We start from the raw sequence: 19,497 nt of genomic DNA, 5'->3' as shown, positions 1-19,497 counted from the left end.
TTCTACTCTAATTGTACTTTTATTCTAATTCAGACTTCAGATATGAAGTAATTAAAAACAACGGTTGTATAACGAGAGAAATTTTATAATTTATCCATTACGCCCCTCCCAAACATATATTGGTGACACAATTTATTTTTGAGTGATTATGATCAATCCCATAGACACCTTGAACATTGGTAGACAAAGTTAATTCTCGAAATCTCTCCAGAATAAAAAAATACAGTTTTGCCAATTTAACATTTTACCCGAGTTGTTCTGCAAAAATTCAGTTGCAAAACACACATGAAACAGATTTTTCGATAAACTGTCAGTCAGGTTTCGGACTAAAACCATATCAATTAAAACAGACATTGTCTAAATGCTATAAGTCTACTAAGCAGTGAAAAAAATGACTATTTGAGATGTTTTAATTACATCCTCATTAAACTCATTAATCATTAACGATGCAGGTCAGTACCAAGAGGAAATTAAAAATGTCAACTTCAACGTATCTCATAACGAAAGTTTCTTGATGGAAAACCATAGATCAAACATTATATGTAATTCCATCAAAGGAAATATGAATGTGACTTTCTCATGCTGAATTCTAAAAATAGACCTGAATTTTAATAACAGATTATTTTTATATGAAAAAAAAATCATAGTGGCACATAGTATTAATGTAGCATAATTCAACAATATTCCCCATTCATAATACAAGCAATCATGTTATGAAATCAACATCTTAAAAAAAGATTACAATTTAATATGACTGTTATCAAACAGTTTGATCTTCTTTAAATGCTGGAGGTTATAGGAAGTTATTATGAAAATTTTTCTATAAGTACTCTTAAATTATCGAAAATCTTTCTTGTTTAAAAAAAGCATTGCCACAATTTAGTATAAAATCCTTATCAAATTTGTACACTCCTTAAGGAAAGAAGTAAAAAAGCAAAACTATTCTTGCCTGTCTTACAACTAAATGTACATATTCAGTAAAAGCTTTATAAGAACAAGGCTTCAATGGCCTAATATTAAGTACAAATTAAGAAATTTTAAGGCATTAGATACTATAAAAGACCCGATTTCTTAAGAAATTTCACCAAAATACACACAAAATGATGAAAATAAAACCGTTTTAAGAGAAAGTTTAGGCAACATTGGAAGTTTTCAAAAATTTTGGACAATCTTATATAAAAAACATGTATTGTAGGAAGCATTCATACGTCAGGTATTGAGATATCTAAAAGGAGTTCATCAAACAGCCAATATTGATATCCTATGGTTGCATTTTTTGATTTCCTTCTATTGAAAACAAAATAAAACATGACGGTATAACTTGATGTGATTGATCACAGTTTGAAACAGAAGAAAATAAAAATATCAAGTAATAGATGCACAGACTGAGGTAAGGTCACAAAGCAAACTGCTCTCCTCACATAGACCCTTGTAAAAAAACTAACAAAATATTAGAAATAAAGCAACATCATTGCCATTGATTGACAAAATTATAGCAATGTTAAGCAGTTTCTATTTGTTACCACTACACTCATTAAAAAATACTTTAAGAAGACAATACTTGTCAATAAATCATACACGTTTTTGAACAGGAAGTGATAACTTTATGCTGAGTGAGCTTAAGTCAAGGTGAGAAGAATGTAATTAAAAGCCTTGCTAAACGTTTTCAATTAGCAAAAACATGTAAAAAACTTGCAAGGATGTAAAGAAAGGGAGAAATTGCTGATTTGTAGCGTCTTTACTAAAAAATAGCAAATATTTTAGCAAGTACCACGAGATCAGGGATGTTAAAATCATTCAAAATTAAACACAACTAGCAATTCTGGTGTTTCCCTGCAAACATTGTCCTATAAGCATATTTTTCTTGCACTCAGACTTGACTTTTTTTCACCCACCCCAAAGGGGAGGGGGTACTGGGTGAACAAAGAGATTCAATACAGATTCAATATTGCCAGATATCTCTATTGGTCAAAGTATTTTTAACCAATCAGTAAGCATATCCTTGCTATTGCACACAGGGTAATTCAAAGCAGTTGGTAGAAATGGAAGTGGTGTAAGAACCCTGTGGCTGCCTATGGAATTGTATTTTGTAACCAATTTGTCACATTTAAAATGAACATATATAGAAAACCAATTGCAAATGCACACCCCAACCTAGAATTCAAAAATTGAATTGGAAGCTTGAATATAAAAGTCACCTGTCTTGAAATTATTACTCAACAACCCAAAATTATTAACAAATAAGACATGTTCATAAAACATCGGACAAATTTGGTCAAAAATAAATATGTCATGTGTAAGAAGTCTAGCTAAATTTCTGGAATAGTCTATCAACCATTGAGCATAATAGATGGGTGTCTACTTTGGAAACTTCCAAGGTGTAAACATTTTGTTCATTTTAAGAAACTTTTAAGGCAGGTAAACTTTTTAAAGTATGCAGTACACTCTTCCTTTAATCAGTTATAAACATGAATTATTCACCTGTTTTTCAAAACGCAAAATTTGATATACTTAGTCTCCTGAGTCTCCAAGGACAGATCATTCACTCCAGAAGTTACCCTTCAACATACTAATATCAGCAAAAATAAATTCATAACATCATCTTCTTGGAAAAACTCTCAGGATTCAATGGTAGGGGGGCGTGGGTCTACTACATAAAGGTAGTAAACAACCTACTTTCACTTTCAAAATGTTCAAGTAGGTTCAAGCAGTAATATTGTCAACAAATTTACCAAGAAATAACATGATTATCATTAACATCATCACCAATATTTCAGGTTGATAAGATCTCTTTTCTCTCACTAGCTGTCCTTAAACATCCCTGCCCACAACTTTCTAGTGATTTTAAAACTAAACTTATTCAAAACACAGATCTGCTTGTGTATAATAGCTATATCTATATATTTCGTACTAAGAGGTCCTAGGACCCATTATCCCTACATTGGGAAGGTGCATTCACTTACCAAGCAAATCACAGCACTGAGTGGGAATCGAACCTCAACCTCCTGCACCAAAGTCAAGGCTAATAGCCACACATTACTGCCAATTGAATCTAATGAGGCTGGAATTCTTGGTTTGCTGTCACCTGATCCTAGATTTCAGAGGTGGGCATGTCAGTCAGAAAGTCTTTTTATTTCGGTCATTCATGGAATTTTTGTCTACATTTTGTAATTTTTGAAGGAAAAAATTCTCTTCATTGAAATAGCAATAAGAGTTTTTAGGTCGGCAAATTTAGAGAAGAGTCAATGGGCTGTGTGGCTTGAATCCTTCATATCCTTGGTTAGAAAAAGAAATACCTGTTTGAAAAAATACTTGTTTACTTTTTTCTTGTCAGATTCAACAAGCAATCAACCAACAAAATAACACTGACATCGAAAAATTCATACAACTTTCCACATTGAACACTTTACTGCCAATGAAGATTTTCCAAAACTAACCAATCGAAAAAACCAAAGGAAAAAAGCGACTTCTGTGGGCATGGTATCAAGCGGAGACTCGGCGCCCCCATTGTAATAAGATTAATGCAATGGGTTATCCAATTGTTTGTTTTTTGTCAAAGTTGGTAATAGGTCCGGGTGCATCTCACTTTCTAGTCCAACACTTTCTATTCCTGCACAACAAAACAGCTTGAGTCTAGACAAAATAGAATCAGCGCAGGAGTTTGTCTACTACGACTGCTTTTTTGTCCGAAAACAGTCCCACGATCTTTGATGAGTCATATTTTGTCTGACAGCTAACCCCAAACTAAGGAATCTAAGAAATCAACAATTCTCCACTAGGAGTCCCTACAATTTTTTTTTACAATCACCTAAACTTTTACCAATTGATTTCACCCTGACAAAGTGTTTTGTTCTCAGAGTAACAAACAACATAGCTGTCAACTCTTCCGCATTGGGCGGGACACTCCCGCATGCCAACATTTTCTCTCGTGGGGAAAAAAATTCAGCCAAATCTCCCGCATTTTCAGGATTTTCTCCAAACTCAAACTCAACGTACGTATTTTCCTACCTTCAATCAAAGAAACCTCCTCATGACAGAAATCAAGATGTCCAAAATAAAGCAAACATTCTTTTAATAATGTCTCCCTATAGAAATAAAATATAGGATATAAAACTTACTTTTATTTTTTTCCACAACCTCCTCATTGTCTTCACTCCTCCTCTTGTCTTCACACCTCCTCTTGTCTTCACCCCTCCTCTTGTCTTCACTCCTGTTACTTGAAGGCCTCCTCTGGTCCTGACAGTTGTATTTCTTTTTCTTTTGTTCCAGAATTGGAAGACCTTGTACCAGAATTGGAAGAACTTGTAGCTGCTGTATTTTTCTTTGGATGTGGAGAGATATTCTCCTTAGTGCGACCAACTTTCTGCTTCCGACCTTTCAATTTAAGCATGTTTTAGCTCTTGTACGTTATGTTCAGGGCAGTAGAAGTTTAGTCCTTCAGTCTTGTCTTCATCGGCATCTGCAAATCCCTTACACACAGAATGTACCCAATAATCACACTCATCCTTAGTGCACCCTATCCAAGGACTGTCAGACTCAATATCAGCTTTAGATTGGTGTTTAATCTTACAGATTCTGCATGAGTTATCCAGGACTAAATGTTTGTTTTCAATCTTCAATCGCTTAGAGGGGCTTGACTGTGCTAAAACAGCAAATGACGAGACAGGTGGTGGGCTTTGCAGAAGAGAATTAGGACTTTGAATGGGAGCTGGTATCTGTTGATTTGAATCATATGCTAAAGTCTCCAGATTGGTTGTATAAAAGTATCTTCCTCACGATCTTTGTCATGAAGCACAAAAATGCGTCATCACTAGTTCTAGTTTTGTATTGAACAGTCAGGACCTCTTTGGTCTTTTTTAACATTAGTTCGGATAGAATAAAAGCATACCTAATCAACACAACCAAACCTTCTGTCTTGCGTTTACTCTTTTCTTCCCAACAACTTTCGTTTTTGCTTATGTAGGTTTTGAAATCCACAAGTAATGAACCTCTTATAGCTTTATCTGAATAAATCTGGTTGAAAACCTTTTGTCAGGTTTCATTCCGTACGTTTTTTATCCACGTGGTGAACCGGTTTCCCCGATTTCCCGATAATTAAAAATTGGAACTTTCCCGTGGGCGTGATTGCGGGCAAAGATTACCGCGCGGGCTGATAGTGGACGAAGGTTTTTTGAAGATATTATCAGTTATAATCCAAGGTAGAACAAACTAAACATAGAAGTTTAGTGATCTATACGATGATCGGTATTCTTTTTGAATTCTATGTTTAGATTTTTCTACCCAGCCCTGTTGCTATGTCCGCGCGCCCTGTTGCTAAGACCTTTGCTTGAAATCGAAAGCGCAAACCAAGATTATTTAGCACACACTGCCGTTTGCGTAATATCGATAAAGTGAAATGAGGTCCTGACTGGTATTGAATGAGTTTTGAGATAAACGAATTGGTATAGTTACGTCTGGCACCAGTTCTTTCTTTTAAAACTTCAGCAAATTTTTCACCCCTTTGTTTTGCGCCTTCTTTCTTTTGATTTTTTATTGAGACTTCATTTCCATCTCTATCATAGACCAAAACAGTATCTGGAGCTTCAACTTTGGTACTTTGGACACTGGTATTTAACCATGAACGCCTTGGTTTGACAGGGATATTGCGGCGGTAACAAGGAGTGAGTAGTGGTTCTGTTGATATATCTGAAGAAATACTAATTGAAGAATTTTGAGGTGTTTGTTGTGGTTGATCATATGCATTGTTATTGTTTAGAAGAGTTGAATTATCATTTGAGCTTGACAGGGCTTCGGGTGTTTCGTGACAGTAAAAAAGCTCTAAAACAGCATCTAATACAGTACATGAAAACCAGAATATGATTCTTCAATGGGAATCAAAACTATAAAGTGCACTTACAAACATCAATATACAGTATCAGATCTAACAAAATTAATAGCGGCACTGTCATCATTGACAATAAAACAAAAGATTTTCTGTCAAGAGTATTGTAAACATTCCAACAACTTCCATCGAAATGATCTGTCACAGCTGAGTCTACCATTTTTAACACGGTCTGAGAATTGAGCCGAGAACGCTCGCAGAACGCCCAGGAACTCCCATACAATGGCCCCTAAGGCTCACCACGCACTTCCAGTTCGTATAAAATTTGTGAACTAGAACTGTCTAGGGTCAATGGCGCAGAAGGCTCAAGTGACAACTGCGCACTTCCGAGTATTTGGGTGACATTACCAGATTCATGCTCTTAAGTGCTGGCGTGCAGCATAGGGTACAAAGTTCAAATATGTGTTTCCCGTTATTTTTGTATGAAGAGTTAGGTCTACACTGCTTGATGAGGTTGCAAAGGTTGTTGAGATGTTTGGCTCATCTTTTCCTTAAAAAATCTTGAATGTTATGGAAATCCTGAAGTTTTTCAAAAGTAAACTATTACAGGAAATGCATGCATGTCTTCCACAGAAGGGTAAAAGACTATAACTTGAACCACCCAATGTGATTCATTGTCACACGTGGGGGAGTCTGTCTGGCGGCCCTACTGCCCTTATAGTCCGGCGGCGAAAAGGGTTTTTTTGCATCAACCCTTACAAGTAGTAAATATGGGTTTTTATTTTATTTTCTCATTATATGGTCCCTTGGGACCCCAAAACCGGTTTTTGCCAAGCTGGCAAAGGTGGGGAAAATTTTTTATGGGGGCTTGAAGGGGGTAGGGTCATTTTAGCCTGGGGGTCCTTAGAAAGTCGATTTTTGAAGTTCTCATTTAGCTAAAACTGATTGTGCCATCAGATTCTCTCAAAAATGCTGACGTCAGCATAAAATATTGCATTTTTGAAGACGTATCAGCCAATTCCGGGGGACTAAGTCTGCCAAATGAGACAAATGACCCCATTCTGGAGATCTACTCTTCAAGCTCTATCTGATGGCACAATCAGTTTTAGCTAAATAAGAACTTCAAAAATCGACTTTCTAAGGACCCCCAGGCTAAAATGACCCTACCCCCTTCAAGCCCCCATAAAAAATTTTCCCCGGCTTTGCCAGCTTGGCAAAAACTGGTTTTGGGGGCCCAAGGGACCATATGATGGGAAAATAAAATAAAAACCCATATTTACTAATTGTAAGGGTGATCCTGGATCGCCGCCGGACTATTAGTAAAAAAAAGTCAAAAACCGTTCTAATCACAAGAAGGAGCATCTGCAAACAGGGAGGGGGGTCATGCAGTTATTATATAAACACTATGGCGGTCATCGAAAAATTGTTCTATTTGCGTCACCCGCCCGCATCAGATTTTCCGCTGATTTTCCGGTGTGGAGATGTGGAAAAAAATCTGGGAAAAGCAATTTGTTCTTTTAAAATATGGCTTTTTCTGACAACCATCGAAAAATTGTCTTGCTCGCGTTACCACCCGCCCCGGGAATGTTTTTGACCGCCCGTCTGCCCGCATGCATTTATAACACCCGTTGCGTTGCGACGCAAACAGAACATTTTTTCGATGACCGCCTATGACATTTGGGAAAGCAGTTACTCCACCAAAGCCCAAGATTGTCGATTTTGGTAGGATATGGTGTATAAGTGAGCACATTTTTCAATTTTTCACTCTTAAAATTTTATAGGTTTTTAAAAATTCCGGAAGCAAAAAAATTCAAAACATTTTTTTCAAAAGTCAAAAAAAATCACAAAATTTTTCTTCAATCAAGGCATGAAAGATATTTTAACAAACTTGGAAAATGATTGAGATATTTAACTCTTGAACGGTCGTTAATAAGACGTACCCAGTCAGTAAAATGGTGTCAAAAATGAGGAATTCAGTGAAAAAATTGCCAAATTTGGCATTTTTGGGGGTGGTATACACCAATTTTGAGGGTAAAATCAGTTAGTACACTATGGAATAACTGCAAGGGTGGTGGTGTCTGTAGAAAATGTCCAAAATTGCGGTTACTCCACATAATAGTGTCAAGGTAGGAGTAACTGCAAGACCCCCCCCCCCCTGCTGCAAACATAATTCATGGCAAAATTTGTGTTGCTATACGTACCAAACCTGTCATACAATCAATGACAATGCTGCTCAGCATGGTATATATAAAAATAATAGTGTTCTTTTCTTTCTACCATCATGTTTTTCTGATAAATCTCTCGGATTTCACTCACTTTCACTCACACTAGACTTTAAAAAACACGATTTAAAATGTAGAGGGACTTGCAAGCTAAATATTAATCACATCTGCTAAACGCGTATTTAGCATTAAGCGGACATTGAGCTATTATTGGCGAATTCCATAGGCAATTTTATCTTATCTACAATTTCAAGATATAACAATCTTAAGTCTTTCGAGATTGTTCCATTTTAGCCTAATCTCATGTTTTGTTTGGCAGATTCGCTACAGTTAGGTATTCGGAATTCGGGATTCGGGATTCAAATTCGGGATTCGAAAACAACGATGTACAGTGCAATAAACAGTAATGGTGACAACTCAAGACCAAATTTAGATGCAAGAATATACCAAAATGAACTTAGCATCGGATTCAACCTTGGATTCAACATTGGATTCGCCATTCTAGCATTGGATTCACTTTACCGGACAGTATCTTTTTCGGACAGCATTTTTATAGGTCATCAAAACTATAATGGACGGTACTTGTATCTATTAGCTATCATTTAGTGAAAAAATTAAGTTCATACCTCATTTTCCCTAGGAGGAGTTAAGCGGAAACCACTGCTGATTGACAACAAGAAATTCAAATTTCGACCTTATGCTCGCTAATTATCGGACAACCTTATTCTCGGACAGCATTCTTAGGTGTTCAAAACTATAATGGACGGTACCTTTACCTATTAGCTATCACCTAGTGAAAAAAATAAGTTAATACCTCCTTTTTCCTAGGAGGAGTTAATCGGAAACCACTGCTGATTGACAACAAGAAATATAAATTTTGACGTTATGCTCGCTAATTATCGGACAACCTTATACGCGGACAGCATTTTTAGGTATTCAAAACTATAATGGACGGTACCTGTACCTATTAGCTATCATTCAGTGAAAAAATTAAGTTCATACCTCCTTTTCCCTAGGAGGAGTTAAGCGGAAACCACTGCTGATTGACAGCATTGGATTCAAATTTCCAGCATTGGATTCACTTTGCCGGACAGTATCTTTTTCGGACAGCATTTTTAGGTCATCAAAACTATAATGGACGGTACTTGTATATATCAACTATCATTTAGTAAAAAAATTAAGTTCATACCTCATTTTCCCTAGGAGGAGTTAAGCGGAAACCACTGGTGATTGACAACAAGAAATTCAAATTTCGACCTTATGCTCGCTAATTATCGGACAACCTTAATCTCGGACAGCATTCTTAGGTGTTCAAAACTACAATGGGCGGTACCTTTACCTATTAGCTATCACCTAGTGAAAAAATTAAGTTCATACCTCATTTTCCTTAGGAGGAGTTAAGCGGAAACCACAGGTAGTTGACAACAAGAAATCCAAATTTCGACCATAGGCTCGCTATTTATCGGACAACGGACGATACTTATGTCTATTTGCTATTACAGTATTTAGAAAAAAATAATGAAAAATATGGCAGAAATCCGTTGCTTTTTAATGTAACAATACCCTGAACTTTAATGCCGCGAGATTTAAAATTGAAAGCAATAAAAAATGCTCTAGATATGAATGTTGCTTATTTCGTCGGATTTTTTAATCCAAATACTTTCACAACCACATTCAATTCACCGATGTTTTTATCTGGATGTTATTTTATGATATATAGCCCTGGTACTCACTGGCTTAACTGTCAGTTTACTACAAATGTCCCGTGAAGGCATTGATCATACAGAAGGAACGTTTGAAGGCCGCATTCCATCAAATGGCTTTTTGGAACTCCATTTTATTACATAGATTGGACTCTTAAAGAAAGGATTTACAATTGACTGCGTCCATCAATTTGAACTTGTCAAGTTGATCTTCTTTGTGCGTCTTAGTCTCAAACGATGATTTCTTTGTCGGTCTTTCTTTTGTAGGAGGAGTTGGGATCGAGCATTTCTCTACTGACGGAGGTTGGACGGGTCGCAATTTTTCACGTTCCCCTTTCTTTTCGAAGAAACCAACGGGCCAGTGTTTTTCGTAGAACATGAACTACCATCGCTTCGATTTCATCTTCCTCCCAAAACGGAATTGATTTGATACACTTGCATGCTTCGCTTTTTTCGGAAAGCTGTAGGTTTTCATAATGTTCCTCTGATGGTTCCAAATTTCTTCTCTTCATTACTAAGACTGTTTATGGTTCGACAGCCTTTTGATAACGCACTTTTTTTGAAAATTATGAAAATTCCATGGCCTTCGTAAAATCGCCGCGGATACATGTTTACTAGGCCTGTATTTTAGAACGCCATGCGCCCAATTCAATATCGATTATATTTAAAAAAGAAACACAAAAATTGAATGTTTTTCTTTTCTCTGATTGACTATTTCAGATAAAAAAGAATATACTATCGTGACCAGAATACTTTAGGCGTACAAATTTTCGTGAGGTCAAAAAATCTCGAAATTTACGACATTTACTTTCTCGAATTTGACGAAGAAATGTTTTTCGCAAGCATAAATTTTCCCAAATCAAGGCTTAAACAGGCTAAAAAGCGCCATAAATCTTCTACATTGTGTGGGGTATTTCGGAATTGCGGAAATCGAGCTATTTTCTTCAGAATTTCGGAAATCGGGCATAATTTCTTCGGTATTTTGGAATTCCGAAGTTGTTTCGGTATCGGAAATCCATGAATTTTTGTTTCGAAATTTCGATATCATAAAGTTTTTATCCCCCTTTTTCGGAATTCATACGTGAAAAAAATATTTGATGAAAAAATAGAGTTGAGTTTCGAGGAACATATCTCTAAGCAAGTCAACAAGGCCAATTTGATGCTTGGAGTTATTAACCGTGACTTCCAAAACCTTAGCCCACAGATTTTTCTTACTCTGTACTGTACTTTCGTTCGAACGCATCTTGAATATGCACAATCAGTCTGGTCACCGAAACTAAGGAAACATGTCAACCTATTGGAAGGAGTGCAGAGACGTGCGACAAGACTTGTCAAACTTTACAAAAATCTCTCTTATGAGGATAGACTACGAAGCTTACAATTACCAACACTAGAGTTTCGTAGAACTTTTTGTGATATGGTGCAGGTCTATAAGCATCTTCACTTCTACGATAAAGCTACTACCCATCGACCACGTCCGAATCGACAACACAAAGATGAACTCCAGCCGAACCTTGCAAGTAATGGATTCCGCGGCCCGCAAACAAAGTCGTTCTACTACAGAACCATCCCTACGTGGAATAAATTGCCGTCTGAGGTGGTAGCTGCTGTTTCCATAAAAGGCTTCAGTGAAAAGTTGAAAGAAGCATGGAAAAGCCATCCAAAGAAATTCGTTACACAAAATTTGTAAATTGAGATCGGTTTAGAGGCCCACTGAGTGCCTACAACCTGTAATATTCATTTTAATAATAAAATAATTAGTCAAAACGAGGAAAAATACTCAAAAACATCGGTATCGGAATTGCAAGTATTTTTTTACGGAATTTCGGAAATTTTGACAATATTAATCGGTATTTTGGAAATTGCAAACCCCTTACGCCCCTACTATATTCTATTTCAAATTAGAATTAAGATTCTCTAACTTGTCAATAAAAGTTCGCGAAATCTAGATAACATGCTACAATCATAACATATTACGAGTTCAACTCTTCATTTCAATTACAAACTCTAGTAACCTCCTAAAAGTACTTTCTTTGAATTTTTTAAAAAGCTTTTGAGTGACTTTGTCTGCCTTTGTTCGATTAAAAAAAACACATCTCTTTTCTAGTTGCAATTTATATAGTCGCAAAATTAAATAAAGAAGGCTATTTTCACGAAATCTAATCCACGCGAAAATTTTAAAGACCCTTGATTCAAGAAAATTAGTACACGCGAAAGTTCATCCACTTAAGGTATGTGGAATAAGTCCGGTTTGGGTCATATCATCTAGTGAATATCTAACTCAAACCCTAACCCTAACTCTAACCCTAACCTGTTAATATTCAAGTGGGATTTCAAATTTTGAAGATTTTCAGTTTCACGGAATTTATTCATATCCTATAATACCGACCTCTTTTGAGCTGGCCCTTAATTACCCCCCCCCCTTTCAGCTAGTTGAGGTAAAAATAACAGACTGAAACTCGATGGGGGATATTAATTAGTATTCTCATATCTTCCCATATCTTTTATGATACCACAAGCATGCTGTCTGAAAATGATTGTCCGATAATTAGCGACCCTAAGGTCAAAATCAAGTAATAATTTGAAACCGGTGCTGTCAATCACCAGTGGTTTCCGGTAAACTCCTCCTTGAGAAAATGAGGAATGATCTTAATGTTTGTTTACTAAATGATAGCCAATAGACATAGATACCTCCCATTGTAGTTTTGACTATCATAGAATGCTGTCCGAGATTAAGGTTGTCCGATAATAAGCGAGCCTAAGATGGAAATTTGAATCCAATGCTGTCAATCACGCACCAGTGGTTTCCGCTAAAACTCCTCTTAGGGGAAATGAGGTATGAACTTAATTTTTTCACTAAATGATAGCTAATAGATACAGGTACCGTCCATTATAGTTTTGAATACTTAAAAAGGCTGTCCGCGAATAAGGTTGTCCGATAATTAGCGAGCATAAGGTCGAAATTTGAATTTCTTGTTGTCAATCACCAGTGGTTTCCGCTAAACTCCTCCTAGGGAAAATGAGGTATGGACTTAATTTTTTCCCTAAATGATAGCTAATAGATACAGGTACCGTCCATTATAGTTTTGAACACCTAAAAATGCTGTCCGCGAATAAGGTTGTCCGATAATTAGCGAGCAAAAGGTTGAAATTGGAATTTTTTGTTGTCAACTAGCAGTGGTTTCCGCTTAACTCCTCCTAGGGAAAATGAGGTATGAACTTAATTTTTTCAATAAATGATAGCTAATAGATACAGGTACCGTCCATTATAGTTTTAAACACCTAAAAATGCTGTCCGCCAATAAGGTTGTCCGATAATTAGCGAGCAAAAGGTTGAAATTGGAATTTCTTGTTTTCAATCAGCAGTGGTTTCCGCTTAACTCCTCCTAGGGAAAATGAGGTATGAACTTAATTTTTTTACTAAATGATAGCTAATAGATACAGGTACCGTCCATTATAGTTTTAAACACCTAAAAATGCTGTCCGCCAATAAGGTTGTCCGATAATTAGCGAGCAAAAGGTTGAAATTGGAATTTCTTGTTTTCAATCAGCAGTGGTTTCCGCTAAAACTCCTCTTAGGGGAAATGAGGTATGAACTTAATTTTTTCACTAAATGATAGCTAATATATACAGGTACCGTCCATTATAGTTTTGAATACCTAAAAATGCTGTCCGAGAATAAGGTTGTCCGATAAAGTGAATCCAATGCTGGAAATTTGAATCCAATGCTGACAATCAGCAGTGGTTTCCGCTTAACTCCTCCTAGGGGAAAGGAGGTATGAACTTAACTTTTTCACTAGGTGATAGCTAATAGACACAGGTACCGTCCATTATAGTTTTGATGACCTAAAAATGCTGTCCGAAAAAGATACTGTCCGGTAAAGTGAATCCAATGCTAGAATGGCGAATCCAATGTTGAATCCAATGTTGATCCGATGCTAAGTTCATTTTGGTCAAGAATATTCATTCAACTTGAACAATTTACAGGTATCATTTCCTAAACAAAGTTGTTTATGACATGAGAGAGGGAAATAGTCATTCAATTGACGAATTTTTAACGTTTAAAGTATTCAGTCTATGTATTTCTAAGCTTGGCCTCCGGCAGTGGGTATGATCCATAAGGTTCAAAAATTAATTTAGATGCTACCTGGCATCCAATACAACAATTGTGGATAAAAATAATTTTCAAAATGGGTGTGGTTATTTCAGGCTAGAGGGAAATTCCCTCGAGAAATAATTCACGTATAATGATGACTTTGTTGTTAGAGCTTTCTGGACAACTTGATTGATAGCAGATATTCTTTAAAAGTAATTTAGATGCTACCTGGCATCCAATATAACAATTGTGGATAAAAATAATTTTCAAAATGGGTGTGGTTATCTCAGGCTAGAGGGAAATTCCCTCGGGAAATAATTCACGTAAAATGATGACTTTGTTGTTAGAGTATTCTGGACAACTTGATTGATAGCAGATATTCTTTAAAAGTAATTTAGATGCTACCTGGCATCCAATATAACAATTGTGGATAAAAATAATTTTCAAAATGGGTGTGGTTATTTCAGGCTAGAGGGAAATTCCCTCGAGAAATAATTCACGTATAATGATGACTTTGTTGTTAGAGCTTTCTGGACAACTTGATTGATAGCAGATATTCTTTAAAAGTAATTTAGATGCTACCTGGCATCCAATATAACAATTGTGGATAAAAATAATTTTCAAAATGGGTGTGGTTATCTCAGGCTAGAGGGAAATTCCCTCGAGAAATAATTCACGTAAAATGATGACTTTGTTGTTAGAGTATTCTGGACAACTTGATTGATAGCAGATATTCTTTAAAAGTAATTTAGATGCTACCTGGCATCCAATATAACAATTGTGGATAAAAATAATTTTCAAAATGGGTGTGGTTATTTCAGGCTAGAGGGAAATTCCCTCGAGAAATAATTCACGTATAATGATGACTTTGTTGTTAGAGCTTTCTGGACAACTTGATTGATAGCAGATATTCTTTAAAAGTAATTTAGATGCTACCTGGCATCCAATATAACAATTGTGGATAAAAATAATTTTCAAAATGGGTGTGGTTATTTCAGGCTAGAGGGAAATTCCCTTGAGAAATAATTCACGTAAATTGATGACTTTGTTGTTAGAGTATTCTGGACAACTTGATTGATAGCAGATATTCTTTAAAAGTAATTTAGATGCTACCTGGCATCCAATATAACAATTGTGGATAAAAATAATTTTCAAAATGGGTGTGGTTATCTCAGGCTAGAGGGAAATTCCCTCGAGAAATAATTCACGTAAAATGATGACTTTGTTGTTAGAGTGTTCTGGACAACTTGATTGATAGCAGATATTCTTTAAAAGTAATTTAGATGCTACCTGGCATCCAATATAACAATTGTGGATAAAAATAATTTTCAAAATGGGTGTGGTTATCTCAGGCTAGAGGGAAATTCCCTCGAGAAATAATTCACGTAAAATGATGACTTTGTTGTTAGAGTATTCTGGACAATTTGATTGATAGCAGATATTCTTTAAAAGTAATTTAGATGCTACCTGGCATCCAATATAACAATTGTGGATAAAAATAATTTTCAAAATTGGTGTGGTTATCTCAGGCTAGAGGGAAATTCCCTTGAGAAATAATTCACGTAAATTGATGACTTTGTTGTTAGAGTATTCTGGACAACTTGATTGATAGCAGATATTCTTTAAAAGTAATTTAGATGCTACCTGGCATCCAATATAACAATTGTGGATAAAAATAATTTTCAAAATGGGTGTGGTTAGCTCAGGCTAGAGGGAAATTCCCTCGAGAAATAATTCACGTAAAATGATAACTTTGTTGTTAGAGCTTTCTGGACAACTTGATTGATGGCAGATATTCTTTAAAAGTACTTTAGATGCTACCTGGTATCTAATGAAACAGTTCTGCATAAAAATAATTTTCAAAATGGGTGTGGTTATCTCAGGCTAGAGGGAAATTCCCTTGAGAAATAATTCACGTAAAATGATGACTTTGTTGTTAGAGCTTTCTGGACAACCTGATTGATGACAGATATTCTTTAAAAGTAATTTAGATGCTACCTGGCATCCAATTTAACAATTTTGGATAAAAATAATTTTCAAAATGGGTGTGGTTATCTCAGGCTAGAGGGAAATTCCCTCGAGAAATAATTCACGTAAAATGATGACTTTGTTGTTAGAGTATTCTGGACAATTTGATTGATAGCAGATATTCTTTAAAAGTAATTTAGATGCTACCTGGCATCCAATATAACAATTGTGGATAAAAATAATTTTCAAAATGGGTGTGTTAGCTCAGGCTAGAGGGAAATTCCCTCGAGAAATAATTCACGTAAAATGTTAACTTTGTTGTTAGAGCTTTCTGGACAACTTGATTGATGGCAGATATTCTTTAAAAGTACTTTAGATGCTACCTGGTATCTAATGAAACAGTTCTGCATAAAAATAATTTTCAAAATGGGTGTGGTTATCTCAGGCTAGAGGGAAATTCCCTTGAGAAATAATTCACGTAAAATGATGACTTTGTTGTTAGAGCTTTCTAGACAACCTGATTGATGACAGATATTCTTTAAAAGTAATTTAGATGCTACCTGGCATCCAATTTAACAATTGTGGATAAAAATAATTTTCAAAATGGGTGTGGTTATCTCAGGCTAGAGGGAAATTCCCTCGAGAAATAATTCACGTAAAATGATGACTTGGTTGTTAGAGTATTCTGGACAATTTGATTGATAGCAGATATTCTTTAAAAGTAATTTAGATGCTACCTGGCATCCAATATAACAATTGTGGATAAAAATAATTTTCAAAATGGGTGTGGTTATTTCAGGCTAGAGGGAAATTCCCTCGAGAAATAATTCACTCAAAATGATGACTTTGTTGTTAGAGCTTTCTGGACAACTTGATTGATAGCAGATATTGATTTAGATTGATATAGATATTGATTTGCTGCTTCGTATACAATGAAACCAAAAAGTTTGTTTTTTATTTATGAATAATTTATATAGGAGCTGTTTAATTAAACTCTATCTCAACTCAACTCTTTTTAACCTTTCATAAGTTTCTCATATAAAGCCAAAGCCTGTACAAACTTTTTTAGGCACATTGAATGATGTGTATAATTAGCCATTGCAATGATGTTGTATACGATAGTAAAATACATTAAATATACTGAAGTGATCAAGTAAGTAAGTAACTTTTTTAAGAGCAACAGGATATTCCTCCAAGATTTTGGAAATTCTGATTACGTTTCGAAAGCACACAGGGCAAATAGTTATCCATAGTTTCCACCCCCTATATTTAAGGGGTCTTTGATTTTGATGAAACCCAGGTTGGGTTGGTTGGAAATAATATTGTTTCCCCGAATGAAAGCTTGTAGCTGTAGAGGGAGGGAGGCAGTGTAGTCTTCCATTGGGTCAAGACACCTGAGAAATTTGATTACTACATTCCCCCGTATTATTTTATCAAACAATAAACCTAATGTTCTAAACCCAAAACGAAAACTCACTTTTCTTTTGAAGTTATTCATTTATTTTTCCAATTGTCCATATGTCCAAATGTCTTAAACTTAAACTTTCAATCTTATCCCAAATTATCCTAAATTCATTTTTTACTAGGCAAATGGATACTTTGATGATTCTGCTTTTCACTTAATTGATAGCTAAGTTGAAGCTACATTTTAATAGCTAAGTGTAGGTAGTATAAAATTTCTGGGGGGGGGGGGGCTGACCTAGGAGTAAACTATGTAAATCTAAACTATTATACTGTTGAAAAATCAATATCAATTAATACATGGTGTTTATCCTTTAAAGGTGTAGCGCTGTACCTAAAGTGAATTAATTTTCGATTGGAATTTTTTTTAATCATCGCGTAGAGCTACTTTGCCGATCGCGCAATCTTTTTTATTGCAATTTTCGATTGAATTTATTGCGCAAAAAGGATCATTGCGAGGTTTTGCACAGCAAAGGTATTTTACGCTTGACGAATATTAAAAGATCTGAACATCTTGACGGAATAAAAAGCAAATCTTTAATGAATTTTTATTTTCATAAAATCTTCACCTTCATCATCCAAAATCTACAAAAGCTGCGCTTGGCTGATTATCACGATCAGTGGCTTTCAGATTTATCGCTTGCCTGGGCTATTAATTTGAATGACGAAAATTAATTCATGCTTAAATTAATCGAACTAATCTCTTTCTTATTAAAAATTCTGCTGATTCTGGTAATATTTTATTTCTTAAATGACACTTACTCACTTCGATCCATTTATATCAACCAAGTTTTCAAAATAATACGCAATATAATGAAGAAGAAGAAAAGATTTGAATTGGATGGGAGACGTTTACAAAAATTACTTCCTAAAAACTACGCTGGGAGTAGCTTCGATAGAAAATTATGGACCGAAATAAGCAAAAGGTACTTCAACATTTCCAAAATCAATCCAACGAAAGTCAAATGTCTGTATTACAAGTACAAAAAGTGGTCAGCTACCGAAGCTAAAATATTTGAAACTAATGACGACGGTGGCAAGTTGGACGAAAACAAACAGAGAAAGAATGGCGAAAGATTTGAGGATGAAGAACAAACGAGTGACGATGAGCAGAGAAAGAAGGGAGATTGTAGTGATGACGAAAGATTTGAGGATGGAGAACAAACAAGTGACGACGGTGGCAGATTGGACGAAAACAAACAGAGAAAGAATGACGAAAGATTTGAGGATGAAGAACAAACGAGTGATGATGAACAGAGAAAGAAGGGAGATTGTAGTGATGACGAAAGATTTGAGGATGAAGAACAAACAAGTGATGATGAGCAGAGAAAGAAGGGAGATTGTAGTGATGACGAAAGATTTGAGGATGGAGAACAAACAAGTGACGACGGTGGCAGAGTGGACAAAAACAAACAGAGAAAGAATGGCGAAAGATTTGAGGATGGAGAACAAACAAGTGACGACGGTGGCAGAGTGGACAAAAACAAACAGAGAAAGAATGGCGAAAGATTTGAGGATGGAGAACAAACAAGTGACGACGTTGGCAGATTGGACGAAAACAAACAGAGAAAGAATGGCGAAAGATTTGAGGATGGAGAACAAACGAGTGACGATGAGCAGAGAAAGAAGGGAGATTGTAGTGACGACGAAAGATTTGAGGATGGAGAACAAACAAGTGACGACGGTGGCAGATTGGACGAAAACAAACAGAGAAAGAATGGCGAAAGATTTGAGGATGGAGAACAAACAAGTGACGACGGTGGCAGATTGGACGAAAACAAACAGAGAAAGAATGGCGAAAGATTTGAGGATGGAGAACAAACGAGTGATGATGAACAGAGAAAGAAGGGAGATTGTAGTGACGACGAAAGATTTGAGGATGGAGAACAAACAAGTGACGACGGTGGCAGATTGGACGAAAACAAACAGAGAAAGAATGGCGAAAGATTTGAGGATGGAGAACAAACAAGTGACGACGGTGGCAGATTGGACGAAAACAAACAGAGAAAGAATGGCGAAAGATTTGAGGATGAAGAACAAACGAGTGATGATGAATGTGGAAAAAAGGAAGATCGTAGTGATGACGAAAGATTTGAGGATGGAGAACGAATGAGTGTCGACGGTGGCAGATTGGACGAAAGCGAACAGAGAAAGAATGGTGAAAGATTTGAGGATGAAGAACAAACAAGTGATGATGAATGTGGAAAAAAGGAAGATCGTAGTGGT

At 35.9% G+C, this 19,497-nt stretch overlaps 1 protein-coding gene across 1 annotated transcript; it reads left to right on the top strand.

Annotated features, from left to right (window-relative positions):
* Positions 1-10,905: 10,905 nt before the first annotated feature.
* LOC136809530 (uncharacterized) lies at positions 10,906-11,436 on the top strand. The gene has a single exon (XM_067066069.1). It carries the CDS (start codon positions 10,906-10,908, stop codon positions 11,434-11,436), a length of 531 nt encoding a protein of 176 aa, XP_066922170.1.
* Positions 11,437-19,497: the final 8,061 nt, after the last annotated feature.

The sequence above is a fragment of the Clytia hemisphaerica genome, unplaced genomic scaffold (assembly GCF_902728285.1).
Source record: "Clytia hemisphaerica strain Z4C2 unplaced genomic scaffold, Clytia hemisphaerica genome assembly, whole genome shotgun sequence".
NCBI classification, from domain to species: domain Eukaryota; kingdom Metazoa; phylum Cnidaria; class Hydrozoa; order Leptothecata; family Clytiidae; genus Clytia; species Clytia hemisphaerica.
The sequence above is the reverse complement of the archived record's forward strand: the minus strand, read 5'-3'. Positions and strand labels throughout refer to the sequence as shown.

Bases quoted from the DNA above. Each gene is read 5' to 3' on its own strand.
- LOC136809530 (XM_067066069.1), top strand. From the start codon at position 10,906: ATGCTTGGAGTTATTAACCGTGACTTCCAAAACCTTAGCCCACAGATT.